The following is a 20,761-nucleotide window of genomic DNA, read 5'->3' on the forward strand; positions in this document are numbered from 1 at the left end:
TGATCACTCAGAATAACTTTGTGTTGATTTGCAGTGACCCTTCCCGCTAAAGGGACAAGTGGACCCAAACCATGCCTCCCAAGGCATAACAGAGCCACCGGACCCCCTCACTGTAGGGGTCAAGCATTCAGGCCTGTTCCATCCTCTTGGTGTACGCCACACATGCACTCGCCCACTTGTCGAGAATATGGTGAAGGATGACTCATCTGACCATATCACTTTTTTCCACATCTCTGTAGACCAGTACCCGTGGTTATTGCACCACTGAACTCTCAAATGTGCATTTGTCTTTGTAATGAGGTTTATGCACTGCAACCCTACTATAATACGCCTCTATGTAGTTGTCAATGGACTGTTCCTGCTGATACAGTCTGATCACATCCTGCATTGAATTTTCTCAGTCACATGAGGAAGAGTTGCTCTTCTGCTTTTCCTTACATATCACACTAATGCATGAACATCATAGTCATTGAATGTGCTCTTTTGACCACAATTTCCAACCATATTTACGGATGTCTTTCCCATAGGTCTAAATGCACTAACCAGTTGAACAGTCTTTTCGTGCCCCAGTAATGAACCCTCTTTCAAAATCACTTAGCTCTTTTCCTCTTTCCATTGTGATCCGAAATCAAGGTCAACTGGGCCTGGACAGCATTTTTATACATGCCACAGATCATGATAGAATGTTAACTGCTTAATTGTATCATGCAGTAAACCTGTATGGAAGCATCTGCATTCATTATGTTTCTCCACTCATTTATTCAGGTTTTTCCTTTAATTTGTCACCCATCTGTATGTACATAAATGCACGCACCCACTAGCACACTCATACACACTCATAGATATATATGCACATGAATACACATGCATACACACACACACATACTTAAATATGCATATAAATACAAACATACATTCACAAGGATGCGAGTTGTTTCGACTCTTCAGAAAAATCCACCGGAATAACTATTACTATTATTTTCATCTTTTGGTTTTTTAAAGGGGGTAGTTATTGTTTAAAAAAACTTGATGAATAAATTAAAAATGCAAATGTTATTGCTGTTACTTCACATGCTTCTTTAGAATAAAATGTATTGTGCCATCTATGTGAAACCAGCAGTTAAGGCATTATCCAGCTCTGTCAAAAGCACATGGTTTACATCTGAAATACTCATCTCCAAAGCTATGCAATTGCACGGGACCAACTGTTCAAATGCAACTACTAAAATAACTCCTAAAGCTCAGTTTCTTCTTTTTAAAAAAAATTTATTTGGTGCCCCTTCAATCCCTGCCCAAAATCATCTGAAACTGCAGCCATGTTCATGCTGCACACCTCACTACCCATTCAGGAGGGTGTAGATGTCCACGGTTCTCCCCCAAAACACGTGGTGTAGCCGGATGCTTCTCTTCACCCCACAAACTACAACTAAGCTGGTATAGAGCGGAGATGGCTGAAGAGTTTCACATGTAATTTAGCACTGCAGTCCACCATGTGGTTTAGCACTGTAGTCCACCATGTGGTTTAGCACTGTAGTCCATGGGCGCCCGATCAGCCAGCCACACGGCAGTGAACGCAAAGCCGTAACTGACTGAATCCTTCCATTCCCTGGAGGATGCAACTGTCAATTGCGCATTGCCTCCTATGGAGCAACTGGTCACAGCACTGGCACGATCAGGATTGATTCAAGATCTTGGGGCTCATCCGTGCACCACAGTGTGGTGCTTAAAGTGAATGAGCATCCAACAGCCCCTGGAGCCCCTCCATTTTGTCCTTAAAGTCAAGTATATATTCAACACAAACACCCACCAAGGCTTGATGGTGCCATCATGCAAAGCACAGACTCCTGTCAACACATGGAGCAATGGCCCGTCAAGATCTTCTAAACGTATACATCAGTGATTCGATTACTACAAAGACTTGCTAACATTGTAGGAACCCCGCCTGTTAAGACTTGTCGGATTTAATATGGTGTAAATGTCTTCAATTACATAAATATGTTATTAAAATCACATGAAAGATTTCAGTTATTAAAATATGTTTTAAAATCATTTAGCTCGTACTTCACCATCGTTATTACCGTCGCAGTGCACTCTGGATAGTGACGGCAAACGGTTCCTCGGGTCTCGCAGTCTATGATCTCTCTTCGAGTCAGAGCGGAACATTACTCAGGAGGAAAGCAGTGAGGACAAAAAAACGATGAAGATCGGAGGAGGCGAGAGGTGGCCGTAAGACTATGCCAATAGAGATAGAATAGTTGCCTGTTGTAAACAACTGCACTTTATAGCATCAGCTGTTCAAAGTCACTTTACCATATGGGTCAAACTATCGTTTTTGGTGAAAAAAAATTAATGAAATGAATCCCCATTAATTTAATTGACGTAACTTTATTGTATGTATACGAGCTGGATCAGTAATAATGTTACGATATGATCTTAAACCAGTGATAATACCTTCTTTAAATGCATACACTAATCCCTAAATGACAATACCTGCTGATACATTAAGATGACACACATGTATCACATCACACACACATTCTGTGGCATTGTATTGATATTTTTCACTATTAATAACCGCAACTGCTGGACAAAACAACTTGAGTTCACCTCCAGTGCAACCATTTACGTCATCTACCCAAAGTGCACTGCGCATCTAAAATAATGGCAATCTCCATAGGTCAAAATTTCTATTAAAAGGCTGGTTTTTTTTCTTTTCTGTGGTTTTTACAACATATTTCTATAGTTGTGGGCATTTGGAACATATTAAGCCATACAAGTCTTTAAAGGTGGGTTTCCCTTTAAAATGATTTTCCAAATGGAAAATTACAACTACAATCCTCTCCAGCAGAAGTTTTTTGTCCATCTACGGAAGTGGAAAATATCAAGTAGCCAAACCAGGGCTTTCTAGCTACAGGTTTTTTGTTTGTTTGTTTTTTAAATCTACATTTGCCAAATCTATAAGAAACTTGAAAAATATAAAGGGGGGATTTAAATGAACAAATATAAAACAAAATGAGATTAAGTTTTGAATTAAAAATGATTGAATGAAAAAAAAGGTAATGCATATTGAGGCGACACATTTCCTCTGCTAAATCGCTCTTCGAGTGTTAAAGAGAGTAATCCCAACCTGCCACCTAGTGGATCTTGATGAAATTTCCCAAACTAAAAATGCATGGAAGCTTCTTTCCAGGTAGTGATCTACAGCTTGAATTCCTTTCCACGTACAAATCACCACTACTGTGAGGGGGAAATTTTATTCCCCAGAGGTGGAAAGTAACAAATACTTTTTTCTTTTTGACTGTGATTAAATTTTTGTACTTTTCATTTTTTTATTTTGATAACAGAGTTATAGAGTACAACAAGAAATTTTCCAATACATGAGGACTAATAAACCAATTAGAAGAAAGAAGTTTGATGATTCAGGTTCTTGAGCCAATCAAAGCAAAGCCTGTCCCCAAAATACATCCAGTCGGCAACATGTGATAGGCAGAGGGCAGGATGGAGGCAGAGCCAGCGAGGGGAAAACAGTCCTGCGTCTCTCATGGTGGTAATAGGGACCCATCGTAGATCTCACTAGCGCACATTCCTACTTCAGTCTTTTATTATATATCATGAAACGACGGGGAGTCGTTTCCAAAAGACCAGCAAAGGTATTTAGCCAAATTGAACCAAACAGGATTCGAATCCTGTCCTGCCAGAGAGGACCAATGCTCCAAACCAGTGGCCTGAGGTGCCGTTATCTGACCTCCTGTCTCACTGAATCCCCCAGTGGGGCACAGGGTGAACTGCATTATGACCCATGACCACGGCAATTAGACTAACTTTAGACATCTTCTATGTCAGTTTAGTTTCATAAGGTAGCATATACTAGGTCTGAATAGAATGTTTGGGAATATGCCTTACAAAGGCAAACCACAGGAGCTATTCAAACTGAAACAGTAAAAATGAGAGATCAGTCTCCATCCATCATTCAGTGTTTCCCATACCGACCCGCCCAAATAAATCTCCCCCCACCCAAAAAGTTCTCTTGATATATAGTTGCTTATGTCTTTGAGCAACACACTATATACAGTACAGGTTAATAGGCTAGATCAGGAAATGGTAGCTGCCCCAATGGGGTGTCAGTCAGCTCAAAGGAGTCAGGAATCCTGTTTTACTGTTTATTGCACGTCCAAGTACGTAGGTACAGTCAACAGGTGCACACAGGTGTGTGTGTGTGTGTGTGTGTGTGTGTGTATTGTCTGAAAAGGAACAGATATAAGAATATTGTAATATACAATTGTCACAATTCAATAACAACCACAACACTAGCTATAAAAATAAGGAGAATCATAATAATCACAATAATAATTATTAGACTGCTCAAAATACTCATTAAAATACAAAATTATGATAAAGGTGAAATATCTTTGAGTTTGAGAAATCGACACATTAGGATGTACATCAATGCGGTACAATAAATAAACTGACAGAAAATTCCCGACTGAAATTCCACTACAGCACAACAGGTCGAAAATGGCAGCGCCCAAATAGCACCATGCGATCAGGAAGTACCAGCGTGACTATAACGACATGCACACTTGGCCACTCCGGTAGGAAGCCCCAGTGTTTAAAAACCGATGCAGGAATATAAAGCCCCAACATTCACACACATGCTTCTTAACCCTTTAATGTTCCGGCGGTTTCCCTGTCCAGTGGCGTCCTTAGGCCTGTACAGGCTACTTCTGGGACTTAACAAGCTTAGGTTAGCTGAAGGAATACTTGCCTGTCTAGTTAAATATTCATGAATGAATTAATCATTGCATTTATATAGCACTTTTCCCAACGCTCAAAGTGCTTTACAGTGATGAGTGGGAACTCCCCTCACCCACGGCCAATGTGTAGCACCCACCTGGGTGATGCACGGCAGCCATTTTGTGCCAGAACGCTCACCACACATTAGCTAAGGTGGAGAGGGAGAGAACTTTTTTTTTTAGCCATTTAAATGAGGGGATGATTAAGTGGCAAGTTGGAGAGAGCCAGATTGGGAATTTAGCCAGGACACCAGGGAAACCCCTATGTCTGTGTGTGCTCCCCATAGGTCTGAACGGAAAAGACTTAGTGATTGCAGGCCTGTAAACTGTATAGTACACACTGTGCCTTGGAAAAAAAAGTCTCATTCATCCTGCATTCATCCTGAACCATATCCAATAGTCTAGTCCATGTGCACTGCCTGGCACTCACATTGCTGCCTTTATGTTTAGAAAAATAATTAGCTTTCCTGTATGAATGAAGACACTTTCACAATTAGGGAAAGGGGGAAAAAAAACAGATGGACTATGATTAAAATTCTAAAATACTCTCATTCTTGCTCTTTACTTAAAAGAAACAGGATTGACATTGATTTGATCTTTATACATGCACTGTGTAAAGGAAAATCAGCAAATGAGTAAGAACACAGATGATATTTAAGTAAAGTACAATGTGACACCAAGTAATTCTATACAATGAAATTAGTGTATATAGTGTGACAGTCAGACAAATTCTAAAAAAGAACTTAAATAAAACTTAAATACCAGCTTATTAAAGGTCATAAAATTCAGTTTAGGGAGGCACTGATTGTTCTTTCCCAGATCATTATTGGCCGACAATACTGCCATCGGCCATAAGACGATAGTTTGAAAACAACCGAGGGCCTGCTCAGACTACGTCCTGTCAATCAAAAGTAAAAAAAATAGTCCATTGTTTACCTGTAATTCAAGAGGTGGTTTTCACTTGCCTGTCAGATACAAAACAAAATTTCTCTCCGTTTTCCAATAGGCCACCCAGCATGCTGCGTCTGTTTGGGGCTTTCACAGTGCATGCCACCAGGCCTGAAAAAGTATCTGGGGGAATTCACTTTCAGTTGGAAGTATGTGAATTAATGTCATAAGAAAATGTTTAACTTTGTTGCATTACTTGAAAGTTGTATAATTAAAAGTGTTTATTAGAATGGAAAGTTTTAAAATAGTTTTTCGTGAAACTTATGGAAGCAGAACCACCGAACAAATCGGTATCGGCCGAGGTTGGGAATCGATCAGAAACTTTAATATCGGTGCATCCCTAATCCCGGTTTCAATTCAGTAGCAACATCTGCTCCCAAGTCAACCGACAGTGCTTTAATGACAGCTACAGCAGCTGGTTGCCACAACAATTAATATTCATGTTAAACAGACTCATTGTCAATACAAATTAAAACCAAAAAAGCACAGTATGTTTTGGAACCAGTTCCCAACCATGGGTCGCGTCACTTAAAACTCCTAAAATGCAGCCCCCTGGGTCGCCCAAATCCAGTTGGAAGACTTTGTAGAGAAACATGTCTGTTTGGGGCTGCCAAATGGCTCATTCAGTTCACACACCACGCTGTGGTGCAAGGGTGAGCCTCACGGCCTCGGACCGAATCTGGACCACGTCAGTGCCAACTGTGGCCGTTAACTCCATAGGGGAACGTGCGTTTGGCGACTGCATTGCCCAGGGTATGCAAGCGTTTAATCGGTTAGGGATCTGCGTTCATTACCATCTAGCTGGCAGCGGTGCACCATAGCAGGAGAACCAGGTCTTCAGTAAGCTTACCTTTAAATGGATGATTACTCTCAGCCCGTTTCTATTTACATTTCCATGCTACACTACACGGCTAAAAGTATATGGACATCTGAACATCACACCCGTATGTATTTGAACATCTCATTCCAAAACCATGGGCATTAATATGGAGTTGGACCCCTCTTTGCTGCTGAAACAGCCTCCACTCTTCTGGGAAGGCATTCCAGTAGATTTTGGAACATGACTGGGGATTTGCTTCCATTCAGCCATAAGAGCATTAGTGAGGTTGGGCACTGATGTTGGGCATAAGGCCTGGCTCGCAGTTGGCATTCCAGTTCATCCCTAAGGTGTTTGATGGGGTTGAGGTCAGGGCTGTCTGCAGGTCAGTCAAGTTCTTCCCCACTGAACTCAGCAAACCATTTCTTTATGGACCTCAATTTGTGCATGAAGGCACTGTCATGCTGAAACTGGAAAGGGTCTTCCCAAAACTCTTGCCACAAAGTTGGAAGCACACAATTCTCTAGAATGTAATTGTATGCTGTAGCATTAAAATTTCCCTTCACTGTAACTAAGAGGCCTAGCCCAAACCATGCAAAACAGCCCCAGACCATTATTCCTCCTCCACCAAATTTTACAGTTGGCACTATTCGGGCCAGTACAGTTGGCACTATGCATTCCGCCAAATCCAGATTTGCCAGACTGCCAGATAGTGAAGCATGATTCGTCACTCCAGAGAATGTATTTCCACTGCTTCAGAGTCCAATGGCGGTGTACTTTACACCACTCCAGCCAACGCTTGGCATTGCGCATGCTTGTGTACGGCTGCTCGGCCATGGAAACCCGTTTCATGAAGCTCCTGACGACCAGTGCTTGCACTGACATTGCTTCCAGAGGCAGCCTGGCAGCGAGTGTTGCACCCGAGGACAGACAATCTTTACGCGCTACACGCTTCAGCACTCGGCGGTCCCGTTCTGTGAGCTTGTGTGGCCCACCGCTACGCGACTGAGCTGCTGCTCCTAGACGTTTCCACTTCACAACAACAGCACGGGGCAGCTGTAGCAGGGCAGAAATGACATTTTGACATGTTGGTATCCTACGACAGTGCCACACTGAATGTCACAGCTCTTCAGTCCTACCCATTCTACAGTCAATGTTTTCTATGAGGATTGGTTGGCTGTATGAGTCCGGCTTCGACGATAAGCATCAGTTTTGTTAAAGGCATGAAAGTTTCCCCCACATTATTTCATACGGACTGCAAGCCTAAAAGTTGTATTTTAAACAGATAATAATAGAGGTCTAAATAACCCGAGGAATTAGTCCTGTACTTTACGCTGCAATCAGAATAAAACATGATTTTAAATTATTGCATTTTCCACAAAAACAGAATACAACATTTTCACAGCCTTGCAGTTAACAGCCAGCTGCATTCAAGCAATAAATGCTTGCCTGTCTTTTGTCTTTTGTGAATTAATATTCAGGCTATGATATAACATGACATTGATGCAATTGTTCAAACAGGAAACAGTAATGTTTGCTCTGAGAGATATACTGATATGTTTTTTGTTATTTTCATTTTACAACAAACCTTATTTAGACCAATCAATACTGTCAGGCTCCATTTTAGAGGCAGAAATACCGGTAACACAAAAAAGCAAAGTAGTTATAAATAATTACAAAACACAATTGTTTAAAAAGTCATAATGCACAGGATTATGACTGTGTCTGACTGCTTTCCTGGCCCTGGTTTGTGTCCCTGCAGAGGCCCGAGGCCTCAAAGGCTGCGTCTCAAACGGAAGGTAACTGCCTCGCTCCCTACACCCTTAGCAGTGAGCTCCCTCTGAAAGGTAACTCCCTACACCCTTAGCAGTGAGTTACCTCTGTAGGTAACTGCCTTGCTGCCTACACCCTTAGCAGTGAGCTCCCTCTGAAAGGTAACTCCCTACACCCTTAGCAGTGAGCTCCCTCTGAAAGGTAACTGCCTCACTCCCTACACCCTTAGCAGTGAGCTCCCTCTGAAAGGTAACTCCCTACACCCTTAGCAGTGAGCTCCCTCTGAAAGGTAACTCCCTACACCCTTAGCAGTGAGCTCCCTCTGAAAGGTAACTCCCTACACCCTTAGCAGTGAGCTCCCTCTGAAAGGTAACTCCCTACACCCTTAGCAGTGAGCTTCCTCTGAAGGTAACTGCCTCACTCCCTACACCCTTAGCAGTGAGCTCCCTCTGTAGGTAACTGCCTCGCTCCCTACACCCTTAGCAGTGAGCTCCCTCTGAAAGGTAACTCCCTACACCCTTAGCAGTGAGCTCCCTCTGAAAGGTAACTCCCTACACCCTTAGCAGTGAGCTCCCTCTGAAAGGTAACTCCCTACACCCTTAGCAGTGAGCTTCCTCTGAAGGTAACTGCCTCACTCCCTACACCCTTAGCAGTGAGCTCCCTCTGTAGGTAACTGCCTCGCTCCCTACACCCTTAGCAGTGAGCTTCCTCTGAAAGGTAACTCCCTACACCCTTAGCAGTGAGCTCCCTCTGAAAGGTAACTCCCTACACCCTTAGCAGTGAGCTCCCTCTGAAAGGTAACTCCCTACACCCTTAGCAGTGAGCTCCCTCTGAAAGGTAACTCCCTACACCCTTAGCAGTGAGCTTCCTCTGAAGGTAACTGCCTCACTCCCTACACCCTTAGCAGTGAGCTCCCTCTGAAAGGTAACTCCCTACACCCTTAGCAGCGAGCTTCCTCTGTAGGTAACTGCCTCGCTCCCTACACCCTTAGCAGTGAGCTCCCTCTGAAAGGTAACTCCCTACACCCTTAGCAGTGAGCTCCCTCTGAAAGGTAACTCCCTACACCCTTAGCAGTGAGCTCCCTCTGAAAGGTAACTCCCTACACCCTTAGCAGTGAGCTCCCTCTGAAAGGTAACTTCCTACACCCTTAGCAGTGAGCTCCCTCTGAAAGGCAACTCCCTACACCCTTAGCAGTGAGCTCCCTCTGAAAGGCAACTCCCTACACCCTTAGCAGTGAGCTCCCTCTGAAAGGTAACTCCCTACACCCTTAGCAGTGAGCTCCCTCTGAAAGGTAACTCCCTACACCCTTAGCAGTGAGCTTCCTCTGTAGGTAGCTGCCTCGCTGCCTACACCCTTAGCAGTGAGCTCACTCTGAAGGTAGTGTCCTAACGGAAAAGGAACCTCAAAATGCAAGGAATTCTGGACACACTTTGAAGGCAGGATGTCATCACAGAAAAATAACGTGATTACAGTACGTGATTACAAGCAAGATAGCTGGCTAGTCCATGGAAAGCTTGCCATGGCTTAAAAACATTAAATACATAATTCCAATGAATTTTAAAAAATTACTACCAATGATCAAGTTCACTGCACACTCTCACTGCCCACTCACACACTGCACACTCACACACTGCATTCACACTCCACACTGCCCACTGCACAGTCATACTCTGCACACTCACTCTGCACACACACACTGCACTCACACTCACTCTGCACACTGCCCACTGCACTCACACACTGCACACTCACACTGCGCAGTCACACTGCCTACTGCACACTCACCCTGCACACCGCACAGTCACACTCATACTCTGCACACTGCGCAGTCACACTGCCCACTGCACACTCATACTCTGCACACTCACTCTGCACACTGCGCAGTCACACTGCCCACTGCACGCTCACACACTGCACGCTGCGCAGTCACACTGCCCACTGCACTCATACTCTGCGCACTCGCACTCGCACTCTGCACACTCACACTCTCCACACTCACACTCTGCACACTCACACTCTGCACACTCACACTCTGCACACTCACACTCTGCACACTCACACTCTCCACACTCACACTCTGCACACTCACACTCTGCACACTCACACTCTGCACACTCACACTCTGCACACTCACACTCTGCACACTCACACTCTGCACACTCACACTCAGCACACTCACACTCTGCACACTCACACTCTGCACACTTGTAAACGAGCTCTGCCGCTGTTTTCAGCCGCCATTAAGAAGCCTGCGTTAATCGCGAAGACCTCTGGGATATGCTTCCCTGGCCCGGTGAAGGATGCACCGAAGCTGCCTTCAGGATCTGTCTGAACGCCTTCCTGCCGTAGAGCACTGCCTGCATTTTAGCCGTTTGAGACGCAGCCGAGGGCAACCGGCCTGCAAACCCGCGGGGCGCAGGCTTAGCGCTGGCGGTCCAGAGGGGTTCGAGGGGTTCGAGGTCACATTTCTGGACCAGCTGACAAAGTTCTGATGGACTGACTTGATAGGGCCCATTCAGCAAGTCACACCTGAAGTCTGTTACAAAAAAACAAAACAAAAAAACAGGTAACTGAAGATCTCCAGTTGTTCGTAATTGTAGCACTGTGTGGTACTTAGTGTAGCACTGTGTGGTTCTTAGTGTAGCACTGCTGGTGTGACAGGCGCTTGGCACTGCCCCTTGCCCATGGATCCAGTCTGTGTAAAGCCGTGTCCTCACATCCCACCTCCTGTACACAACGGCAGGGCTCCTGAGCCGGTTAGCAGGCTTGTTGTTGGAAGACTTGGAGTATATGGTGAGAAGAGAGCGGGGCAGGGTGGGGGTGGGGGGAGGCATGAGGGAGGGGGCTCTACAGAGGCCCAGTGTTGCTGTCCAATGCAACCTCGTTGTGGGCCATGCTCTGGATGGGGAGTTTTTCAGGCTCAAACGGGGTTCTGTGGGGGCCCTTCTTCGCCTTCGAACCCGGGAGGTTAGCAGCAGGGGTGCAGAGCCAGCGTAGTCTCTGTAGGGGCACAGAAGGCAGCCCAAGCAGACAAACTCTCATTAACCCACAGCACACCAGCAGTCTTGCCAGACAGTGCCATTAAAACGGTCCACCTGGTAGATAAATATTTGCATGCTCAGTGTTGAATTCGTTTTAGGGAAATGTACTCATAAACCAGAATGATACGGGTCTGATAAATCGCTGTTCCAAGAAATGTTATTCTGATATATATTTAACAAGAATGACTGCTTTTTCCCAGTAATATTCTACCATGACCTTGTGGAGTGTTTTTACATGACAATTTATAGCATTACAGTGTAATCCTAAACTCTTAACAATCGTAGAAAAATAGCCCATTTGTGCTCAAAGGCTAAACTCTAATCTTTTTAGTGAATAATTTGTGGAAACACATGTCCAGGTCAAATTGAGGACATTCCAATTTTGTTCCTCCCATAAAGTAATCCTGCCTAATTTTTTTTATTTCCCACATGAGGAACTTTACATTTGGCTATATTGAATTTAATTTGCCAGGTTTCCACCCACTTCTGAATTTTGTTTAAATCCTCTGGGATTACTTTAGTAGTTTCCAAACTATTAGATGCGCCTCCCAGTTTTGTATCATCTGCAAATTTGACTAATCTACTTTCTATGTCCCTGTCAAGGTCATTGATATAAATGAGGAAGGGCAGTGGTCCCTGCACCAATCCTGGTGGGACCCCACTTCCCACAGTTCCCTGCTCAGATAATATCCCTCCTAGTACTCTTTGTGTCCTACCCTGGAGCCAGTTCCGAATTCACTATGAAATACCTCATCTAATTCCTACTCTCTTCATTTTACTAACAAGTCTCTCATGTGGTACCTTATCAAATGCCTTTTGGAAATCTATGTATATAACATCATAAGCCATGTTACAATCAAAACACTTGGTAGCTTCTTCAAAAGAATACCAGACGCTAAGTCAGACATGACCTTTCCTTGCAGAACCATGCTGGCTATCCCTTAAGATGCTGTTATTTTAAAGAAACACTTCTAACTTGTCTCTAATGATAGATTCCAGTATTTTACATGTGATGCAAATTAAACTGGCAGGCCTGTAGTTTCCTGGATCAGTACGGTCCCCTTTCTTATATATTGGTATGATATTACCTTGCTTCCAGTCCTCAGGTATTTCTCCAGTTTCTACAGACTGTCTAAAAATACTTGCCAGTGATTTAAAGATGATCTCACCCAATTCTATGAGTACTGATATGCCATCAGGGCCTTCTGCCTTATTTGTCTTTAGTTTATGTAATTTATCAAGTACTTCTTCATGCTATAAGAGTACTGAGTACTGAATATGCCCTCCGGTCTATTAGTAACCTCTCTCTAGAAAAACACTCAAAGTAACTATTTAAGGCATCAGCAATATCTTTATTCTTATGAAGCAGTGCTACTTCTTCATTTGTGGTGCGATATCCTCTTTGACTTTCCTACTACAGTATTGAAAGAAACGTTTAGGATTATTGTTTTGCATGATGAGCAATTTGCCTTTCAAAGAGCCTCTTGGCTTCCCATAGTTCCTTTTTAACCTTAGCACACACATTACAATATTCAGCCTTATTACTCTCAGTGCTATCATTTTTATAGATTTTTATTTTCTCAAACTCTCCCATATGGATTTGTTAATCCACTGCTTCTTACATTTTAACTTACATTTCCTTACCTTTGGAATAAATTTACATTGTGCCTCAAGAATAACCCTTTTGAATCTGCTACACTTTTCATTCACTGTCTTGTAAGTCAAGAAGCTGCACCACATCAATATTACATATTAAATTTGCTCACATCTTGTTAAAATTGGCTCGTCTAAAATTAAACATTCTGGCCGTTGAGAAGGCTTTGTTAATTTGACCAAATACATCAAAACTAACAGCATATATACCTTTGGTATTGCCCTAGGGGTAAATAAATATACCTGTGGTATTGCCCCCAGGGTGAATAAGCAATAATTGTGGTATTGCCCCTGGGGTCAGTAAGGGTACATGAGGTATTTGCCCCTGGAGTTAATAAACCTACCCGTGGTATTGCCCACAGGGCAAATGTACGTACCTGTCGCATTGATCCAGGGGTGACAATGACAGCATACAGCATGTATAGGGGCACCAGGGATGTAGAGGAGAGGGTGAAGAACCAGCCGATGGCATAGCCCCACCAGGGGTACTCCTGCGTGTTGTTAAACTTGAGGGGATTGTACTTAACCAAGGAGAAGATTAAGGTAGCCTGTTCAACAAAAAAAAAGGGGGGGGGGGGGAGAAGAGACTGAGATGAATTATGAATAAGGGCAACTGGTACGACAACTATCCTCTACATTTTTAAATGTTGTACAGCTACTGAAGTTCTGAAATAGTACTTGAGAATCAGTCCTTTTACACAAATGAGGTGCTTTTGTCTTTTAAAATAATTTTAAACAGTCACTCACGCTTGGTTAAAACAATGAGTAAATGAGTAAGGCAAACCGCCAGAAGTAAATAAATACATGAAGAGACATCATCCTGTAATCTCACCGAGAAAGACTAAGGAGGCCAGCTTGTGCTTCGGCTTAAAAAAAAATGAAAGAAGTGAAAAATATTGTTCCTTTTTCAAAAAGCAACATGGAGGTACACACCACTACAAAACCTTTTTCATATATGCTAAAAAGACAGTCATGTGTCCTTCATAGCTGACAGGTGAAAGAATAGACTCAGTACAACAGGTTACAATACAGCCTGAAGTCGTTCAGACCTGGCTCTAGTCATTAGTGAAATTAGTCATTTGAATAACGACCAACACTTAAAGCAGTGTGCACTCCCATTAATTGCTAAACATAAATCATTCCATCATGACTAAATTAGTAGCACTCAATATAAGATAATCGTAGAAGTACCTTAAAACATGATTCTCAAACTCAGCTCTGGGTGATCCCTGTATAACCAAATTAATTAACCTTGGTCTTTCATTTGATTAAAAAAATTGTTAAATAGGTAAAGACTCGCTTGAACGATACTCCAAAAATATAACACCAAAGCTATTTATTTAGCCATAATTGCATACAATTGTTTGTACAGATGATTGATCAGTTGTTTGGAAATTGCTCTTAAGAAGGAACTGGACTTGTGGAGGTCCACAATTTGTTTTCTGAGACAGAGTTGCTTGGATTTTCCCATGGTATCAAGGGCAAAAAGGCAGTGGCTCTAAAGGTAGGCCCTTAAATACAGCTACAGGTGCCAATTAACTCCCAATTATGACACTTAGTCAATCAGAAGCTTCTAAAAGTCATTACATCAATTTCTGGAATCTTCCAGACTGTTTAAAGAGACAGTGAACTTGGTGCATGTAAACTTTTGACCCACTGGAATTCTGATATAATGAATTAAAACTGAAATAAATCTGTCTCTAATTGAATGTTTTACAATTACCTCTGATGTGAACAAAGTAGATGCCCTAATTGGCTTGCCAAAAGAAATGTACGGTAACATGAAATGTGCAGAGTTCTGAAAAACTGAGTTTGAATATCTTTAGCCTAGGTGTATGTAAACTTTTGGCCTCAACTGTAGATGGAAACCGGATATGGAAATGCCCATACTGGAGCCAATCGCAGTGGTGCTAGTGAGCAACATCTCTCAACAAGACCAGGGAGTGAGCTTCAAAAAAAAGAAGCCTGGTTTTGGCTGCTTGGTTCCACTGAAGGCAAAACTTATTGTTACAGCATACAATCACATTCTAAATGATTCTGTGATTCCTCAGAAGTTTGGGGAAGGCCATTTCCTGTTTCAGCATGACAATGCCCCTGGGCACACAGCGAGGTCCATGTAAAAATGGTTTTGTCATGAATGGTGTGGACCTCACCCCCATCCAACACCTTTGGGATCAATTGGAACGCCAACTGCAAGACAGGCCTAACTGCCCAATCACTGCTTGACCTCACAAATGCTCTTCTGGCTAAATGGAAATAAATCCGGCAGCAATGCTCCAACATTTAGCATAAAGCCTTCCCAGAAGAGTGGAGGTTGTTATAGCAGCAAAGGGTGGACCAAATCCATATTAATGCTCATAATTTTGGATGGGATGTTGGATGTCAGAGGTCCACATACTTTTCGCCCTGTAGTTTCTCCATTTAACTTGAGGAATTGGTAACAAAGTTAATGTGAATCTTCCCAAGTCCTCCACACACATAGAAATGAACGTAGAAGGATTTGCAGTAGTATTTCTGAATATTCCCCGATAACAATTACAGAAAATGCGGTTGCAGCAAGTTTGGCAGTTATTAAGCCAAAGAAGGCCCCAGGATGCCCTTAGGGTTAGGTACTGAGGCTTGTGTTAATCAATTAAAGGGGGTGTTGGCAATGTTATTCCTGTTTTTACTCTATGAACACGCTATTCCAAAAATATGGAAATTAACAAATATAATTCCTGTGCTCCAAAAAAAATGGAGCTTGTTTACCTCAGACTTCAGACTAACAGCACTCAATTCCATTCTTTCAAAGTGTATGGAGAGGGTTTTAATCCATTATTTTATTAATTCAATTGTTCAGCACTTAGATCCTCATCAATTTGCTTATAAACCTCAAGGAAGTATGGAAGACGCAACTTTGTCCCTATACAATGTGGTTGCTAAACACTTACTCAAATGGGACTTCAGCCAATACTAACAGATTCTGGTAAAAGGAATCAAAGAAAACAAACTGAAACTTGCTCTGACAAGAGAATTCATGATTTTCAGTATTCTGATGCCTGCAGGCCTTCGCCCTTCTGTAATTACACCTCATCCTCTGACACCTCATTAATACAAGGCTGTATTAATATAACTAAATATATATGTATGAAGTTGGCTTTTCACATTTAGACAGTTTATTATGTGTATTTTTACAGGACTTACATTTTAATAGGTAACGGTGTCCAGTTCTCTGTAATAAATTATGAATAAATACACTAGCGGTTCAGGTGGTCGATACACGTCCTGCCCCTCGGGTGGTCGATAATGTGCTCTCGCTCTAACGTTACTTTCACTAGAGAGGGGCTCAAGGTTCTTAGCTCTGCCCCAAAGTTTTGAAGGGAAAGAATGCCTTCTAGTTCTAAAATACGTAACCTTAGTAGTGGCTACTACAATATTTTAATGTTCTTACTGGTTGCGTGATCAACTATTTGTGATGTGAGAGAATTATCTAACGTTACTCATTCTCAAATGTAACCCTATTAGACAAGTACACAGGCAGGAGTAGTGGAGGCGAGTGGAGGAGGAGAGCAGAGTGAAGCAGGAGAGAGGGCAGAAAGAGATGAGTGGACAGGAGTGTGGAGGAGGACAGGAGAGAGGAGAGAAAACGAAGACTAAGCACAGGCTAGGACCCTGAATGCGTAGACAAGACATGGCTCTCAGCCAGGCTGCAAACTTTGCCACTGAGGCTAATATACAGTTCCCTCTGTAAGTAGTGGGTCAAAGAGGCATTATGTATGAATATACAGATGTCAATATATATGATCTAATGTTTGTTTTGAGGTCAAGTGTCATTTTATTTCATATTTTTAAATGACCTATTGATATTCACTCTGATGCCAGCGGCACGTGCGCACCACCCAGGTACAACAAAAACCTTTCCCCCGCTAATGAAAAAATCCTACAGGAAACACTGTTAGGTCCAGCCATATACTAGGTTTTAACCTGGTCTTGTTAATGTCCATACTATGCAATTCATTATGGCCGGTAAGGCCATGTGATGTGGAGGAAGTAGTTCAGGGAAGTCAGTTGTACACGTGTGGACAGTGTGACTGGTCGGATATGTGGGAGAGATTAAAAGGTTGAAGTCTACATTGTGTCCTCAGTGAATTAACACACAGTTCCCCGGGCCCCAGTGGTCTCTGGGACAGTCCCAGCCCAGTGCACATCACCGTTCCACACCAGATATCCTGAGACCCACGTACCTCATTCAGCACCTCACATGTGCATTATGAATATGAATTATGACAGATGCCATGCGGGCTAATAAGCAAGGCTTGCTTAAGTTGTACAAACACTTACAGTGCAGACAACTGGTGTTACATAACGCCAACAGTACTTTATCAGAGGCAATGGCCTATAGCCAATCATGTCTTCAAGGTTATCGTAGAGGTGATCCGCACCTAGGAGGCAAAATATAGCACAAATTAAATTACTCACAACAGCCTATGAATTCACAGATGTGACCCATTATGTAGGTGTTCTGAGGTTCACAGATGTGACCCATTGCGTAGGTGTTATGAGGTTCACAGAAGAGACTCATTGGGTAGGTATTATGTGGTTCACCGATGTGACCCATTGTGTTGGTGTTCTGAGATTCACAGATGTGACTCATTGTGTAGGTGTTATCAGGTTCACAGATGCGACTCACTGTGTAGGTGTCATCAGGTTCACAGATGTGACTCACTGTGTAGGTGTCATCAGGTTCACAGATGTGACTCACTGTGTAGGTGTCATCAGGTTCACATTTCCACTCACCGTAAATCCAACCCACGGCGATAGATTGAACAATGGCAAAAGTAAGAAGTGTCATTCCGCTGCAGGCATAGTAATCAAACAGCTGAAATATGTACAGACCACCCTGAGAGAGAAAGAGAAAGTAGAGTGAGAAAATTATCTGAATGAAATGCATCATCATACTCATCCAGACAGTCCCCATCAGATATTTCACCACTATGTCACATCATCTGTCTTAAACCTTGGAGAAACCTGTGATCTAACCTAAGAGAAACCTTGGAGAAACAGATTTAACCTGTGGGGCTGAATGTTACTCCAGAACATCACAATGTACATCTTCACTTCTAGTCCTGAGGAAGAAGGGTGCAACATTGCAGAAGCTGATATGGGTCCAAGGGGAGGGAAGCGCCTTTGGTGCACTCCAAAAAGTTATTTGATTGTCCACTCACCTGTGACCATCAACAGGCCGATCACACTGATTAACATCCACTCACCTCTGTGACCATCAACAGGCCAATTAAGAAGCAGACCACACAGATTAACAGGAGCAGGAATTTTCGCCGGTGTCCGATTTGAAAGAAGGCGGGGTACATGTCTGAGATGGATGTCACGAGAGCTTCTAAACCTACAAACTGAGACGGACACAAAAATGAATGAGGCTTCCGTGACAATATTTTCTGTGACACACAGCCTTAATCATGACACTTCCATCATCTCGATCAGAGCCCAGTTACTTGAATTATGACTCCATCACACTGATCAATGAATCATAACTCATTTTGTTAAACCAATCATACTACAGCACCATCAGTTCTAAATATGGATACACATTGTACCACCTTATCATCATCTCGTGTGCAGGCATTTCAAAATTCAGCTGCGATGCTTCTCACCAAAACAAATGATCATTCTTCTTATGAAAATCATAAATGATTCATACAAAGATCAGGTAACTGGCACTGCTTCCGTTTAAATACAGAAATCAAGCAGAACTATGTGCGCAGGTTAAGTTGCGATAGCACGGCCTATAGCTGAAGCGCCAATCAGCCAGTTCGCGAAATGGCAAAGTGCTGAAGAAAGAACACAGTTAGACGATCCTCTGACATTGTTAAAGTCTGTGGTTCGGGAGCATCACAGATTTAGCGTTAACTCAGAACATCAAGGTGTTTCAAGCACAGGGATTGTGAGACGTACTCCAAACAGCCAGTCTTTAGTATGGAAATGAAAGAAATAAAGCTATAAACATAAAGCCCAGTTACTTGTGAGCAGTACCTGACTGTCGAGCCCCAACAGGATGACCATAACGAAGAAGCAGACGGCCCACAGCTGGGGGAGGGGCATCATGGCCACGGCCTGAGGGTACGCGATGAAGGCCAAGCCGGGCCCTGCAGGGCAGAAGCTGCAGCTAACATCATGTGCTAACCCCAGCGCAAGGTGGAGGAACCCCTTAGGAGGAACCTTTAGGGGGGGTTGGCACAGGCTTTCGGTTCAGGGTGACCAACCTGGTCAACTGGTCAGTTTTTCAATTCTGACTAAATCAGTCTATATTGTGGTTGAAATTGGCAAGTTAAACCAAGGCCCAGGGATCACAGTGTCTGGAATACAGATATTTTGGCTTCAGCTCTGATTTGCTTCAGCAGTTCTTACCTGACTCAGCCACCCCAGAGATGTCCACTCCTTGTTGTTTGGCCATGAAGCCCAGCACGGAGAAGATGGCAAAGCCAGCCACAAAGCTGGTTGCACTGTTCAGCAAGCAGAGATACACACAGTCTCTGCAACATAGGAAACCCAACTCTGTCACGAACTAATTTCAGCACACTGTGGTTTCTCCTCCATAGCCAATCTACAGTCCTGCACTGAGGGTTGCCAGATTAGTGACAATGATCTGCCCAGAAGAGTACTGATTAGAGGGTAGCACGATTGGTGTCAATGTTCTGCCCAGCATAGTAATGCCCTGAGGGTTGCCAGATTGGTACCAACATTATGTCTAGCAAAGTACTGATCTGAGGGTTGTCAGATTAGCATCAATGTTCTGCCCAGCATAGTACTGCTCTGAAGGTTGCCAGATTAGTGTCAGTGTCGTACCCAAAAGAGTACTGATCTGGTTGGCAGAGTGCTATCAATGTTTTGAAAAGCAGATGAGGTTTAATTGATTAACTGATTGAACTCTTTCCAGGTGAGACTGACAGTAACAATACAAACACAAGAGATCCAGAGATGTAATTCACACTGGTAGTCTTTATCAATTCCACAACTCTGCGTGCCAAGTTTTGTAACAATGCAGACTGCCGCTGCTGTGGATGTGTTGGTTTTAATTGAGATGGTTAGATACACTCACTTGTAGCAGTCGTTGTTGTACTTGTTGTAACTGCCCAGAGCTACCAGACACCCAATGCAAATGGCATAGGAGTAAAATATCTGTGTCCCAGCATCCATCCACACCTGCAATTGAAACTCAATGGAATGAATTCCTCTTAAAACAAGACTAGGTCAAAACCTAGTATATGGCTGGACCGGCCGACCAATGGTGTAACTGCATAACTCGGCTGACCAATTGTGTAACTTCGTCACTCAGTCAGTCAGATATTCGCGTTTATAGGGCTGGCCCCGCTGTTGCGGTCCAGCCAAAAACCACACACTCACACACACAAACAGCTTTGAGATTAAAGGTACAGAACAGGTTCACAGTTATTAATAGTCAATGTGCAAGGTTATAACATAACATAAAAATGCCATACTACAGCTACAACAGGGAGACAGAGAATGTAGTGTCATTAAGAAGCAAAGGGGCTGGAGGATGTATTTTTATATTTTGCATAGGTCAGGCTTGTAAACCCATGAAAAAAAAAGTTGACCCTTAGCTGAGCCAAGTTTCAGTGTAAACAGGTGCATTTTCTTTCAGGAGCAAAGGAGTAACAATGTCTGGTTATGAAGGGAGATCAAGGAGAGGCTTGCCATGCATTAGGCCGGTTATGAGATAC

General features: G+C 43.1%; 1 protein-coding gene and 2 long non-coding RNA genes across 10 annotated transcripts in view; 2 read left to right on the top strand and 1 right to left on the bottom strand.

The window, feature by feature from the left end:
- Window positions 1–8,315: 8,315 nt before the first annotated feature.
- Window positions 8,316–8,891, top strand: LOC118207233. 3 transcript variants are annotated; one of them, XR_004761340.1, is made up of 4 exons: window positions 8,320–8,357; window positions 8,445–8,532; window positions 8,581–8,700; window positions 8,835–8,891. It is a non-coding gene; the product is annotated as an uncharacterized LOC118207233 (long non-coding RNA). The 3 variants fall into 3 exon arrangements; XR_004761339.1 differs by lacking the exon at window positions 8,445–8,532 and having other exon boundaries at window positions 8,316–8,357; window positions 8,533–8,700; XR_004761341.1 differs by lacking the exon at window positions 8,445–8,532 and having other exon boundaries at window positions 8,316–8,357; window positions 8,533–8,739; window positions 8,787–8,843.
- Window positions 8,892–9,103: 212 nt separating this feature from the next.
- On the top strand, window positions 9,104–9,703 carry LOC118207235. The gene is made up of 3 exons (XR_004761342.1): window positions 9,104–9,168; window positions 9,343–9,462; window positions 9,623–9,703. It is a non-coding gene; the product is annotated as an uncharacterized LOC118207235 (long non-coding RNA).
- Window positions 9,704–10,458: 755 nt separating this feature from the next.
- The window catches only part of LOC118208109 (sodium- and chloride-dependent GABA transporter 2-like), a 39,934-nt gene continuing 29,631 nt past the window's right edge, over window positions 10,459–20,761 (bottom strand). For 5 of the 6 annotated variants that reach the window (XM_035382414.1, XM_035382415.1, XM_035382418.1 and 2 more), the window contains 8 exons: window positions 20,119–20,222; window positions 19,428–19,552; window positions 19,053–19,165; window positions 18,275–18,412; window positions 17,802–17,904; window positions 17,346–17,446; window positions 13,403–13,573; window positions 10,459–11,331 (listed from right to left, as the gene is read on the bottom strand). In XM_035382414.1, coding sequence (XP_035238305.1) covers window positions 11,179–11,331; window positions 13,403–13,573; window positions 17,346–17,446; window positions 17,802–17,904; window positions 18,275–18,412; window positions 19,053–19,165; window positions 19,428–19,552; window positions 20,119–20,222 — 1,008 coding nt within the window. In that variant the 3' untranslated portion in view covers window positions 10,459–11,178. Of the gene's footprint in view, window positions 11,332–13,402; window positions 13,574–13,857; window positions 13,892–17,345; window positions 17,447–17,801; window positions 17,905–18,274; window positions 18,413–19,052; window positions 19,166–19,427; window positions 19,553–20,118; window positions 20,223–20,761 lie in introns of those variants that run through there. The other variant, XM_035382417.1, reaches the window with a different exon arrangement.

This window comes from Anguilla anguilla, chromosome 11 (genome assembly GCF_013347855.1).
Source record: "Anguilla anguilla isolate fAngAng1 chromosome 11, fAngAng1.pri, whole genome shotgun sequence".
Taxonomy (NCBI): domain Eukaryota; kingdom Metazoa; phylum Chordata; class Actinopteri; order Anguilliformes; family Anguillidae; genus Anguilla; species Anguilla anguilla.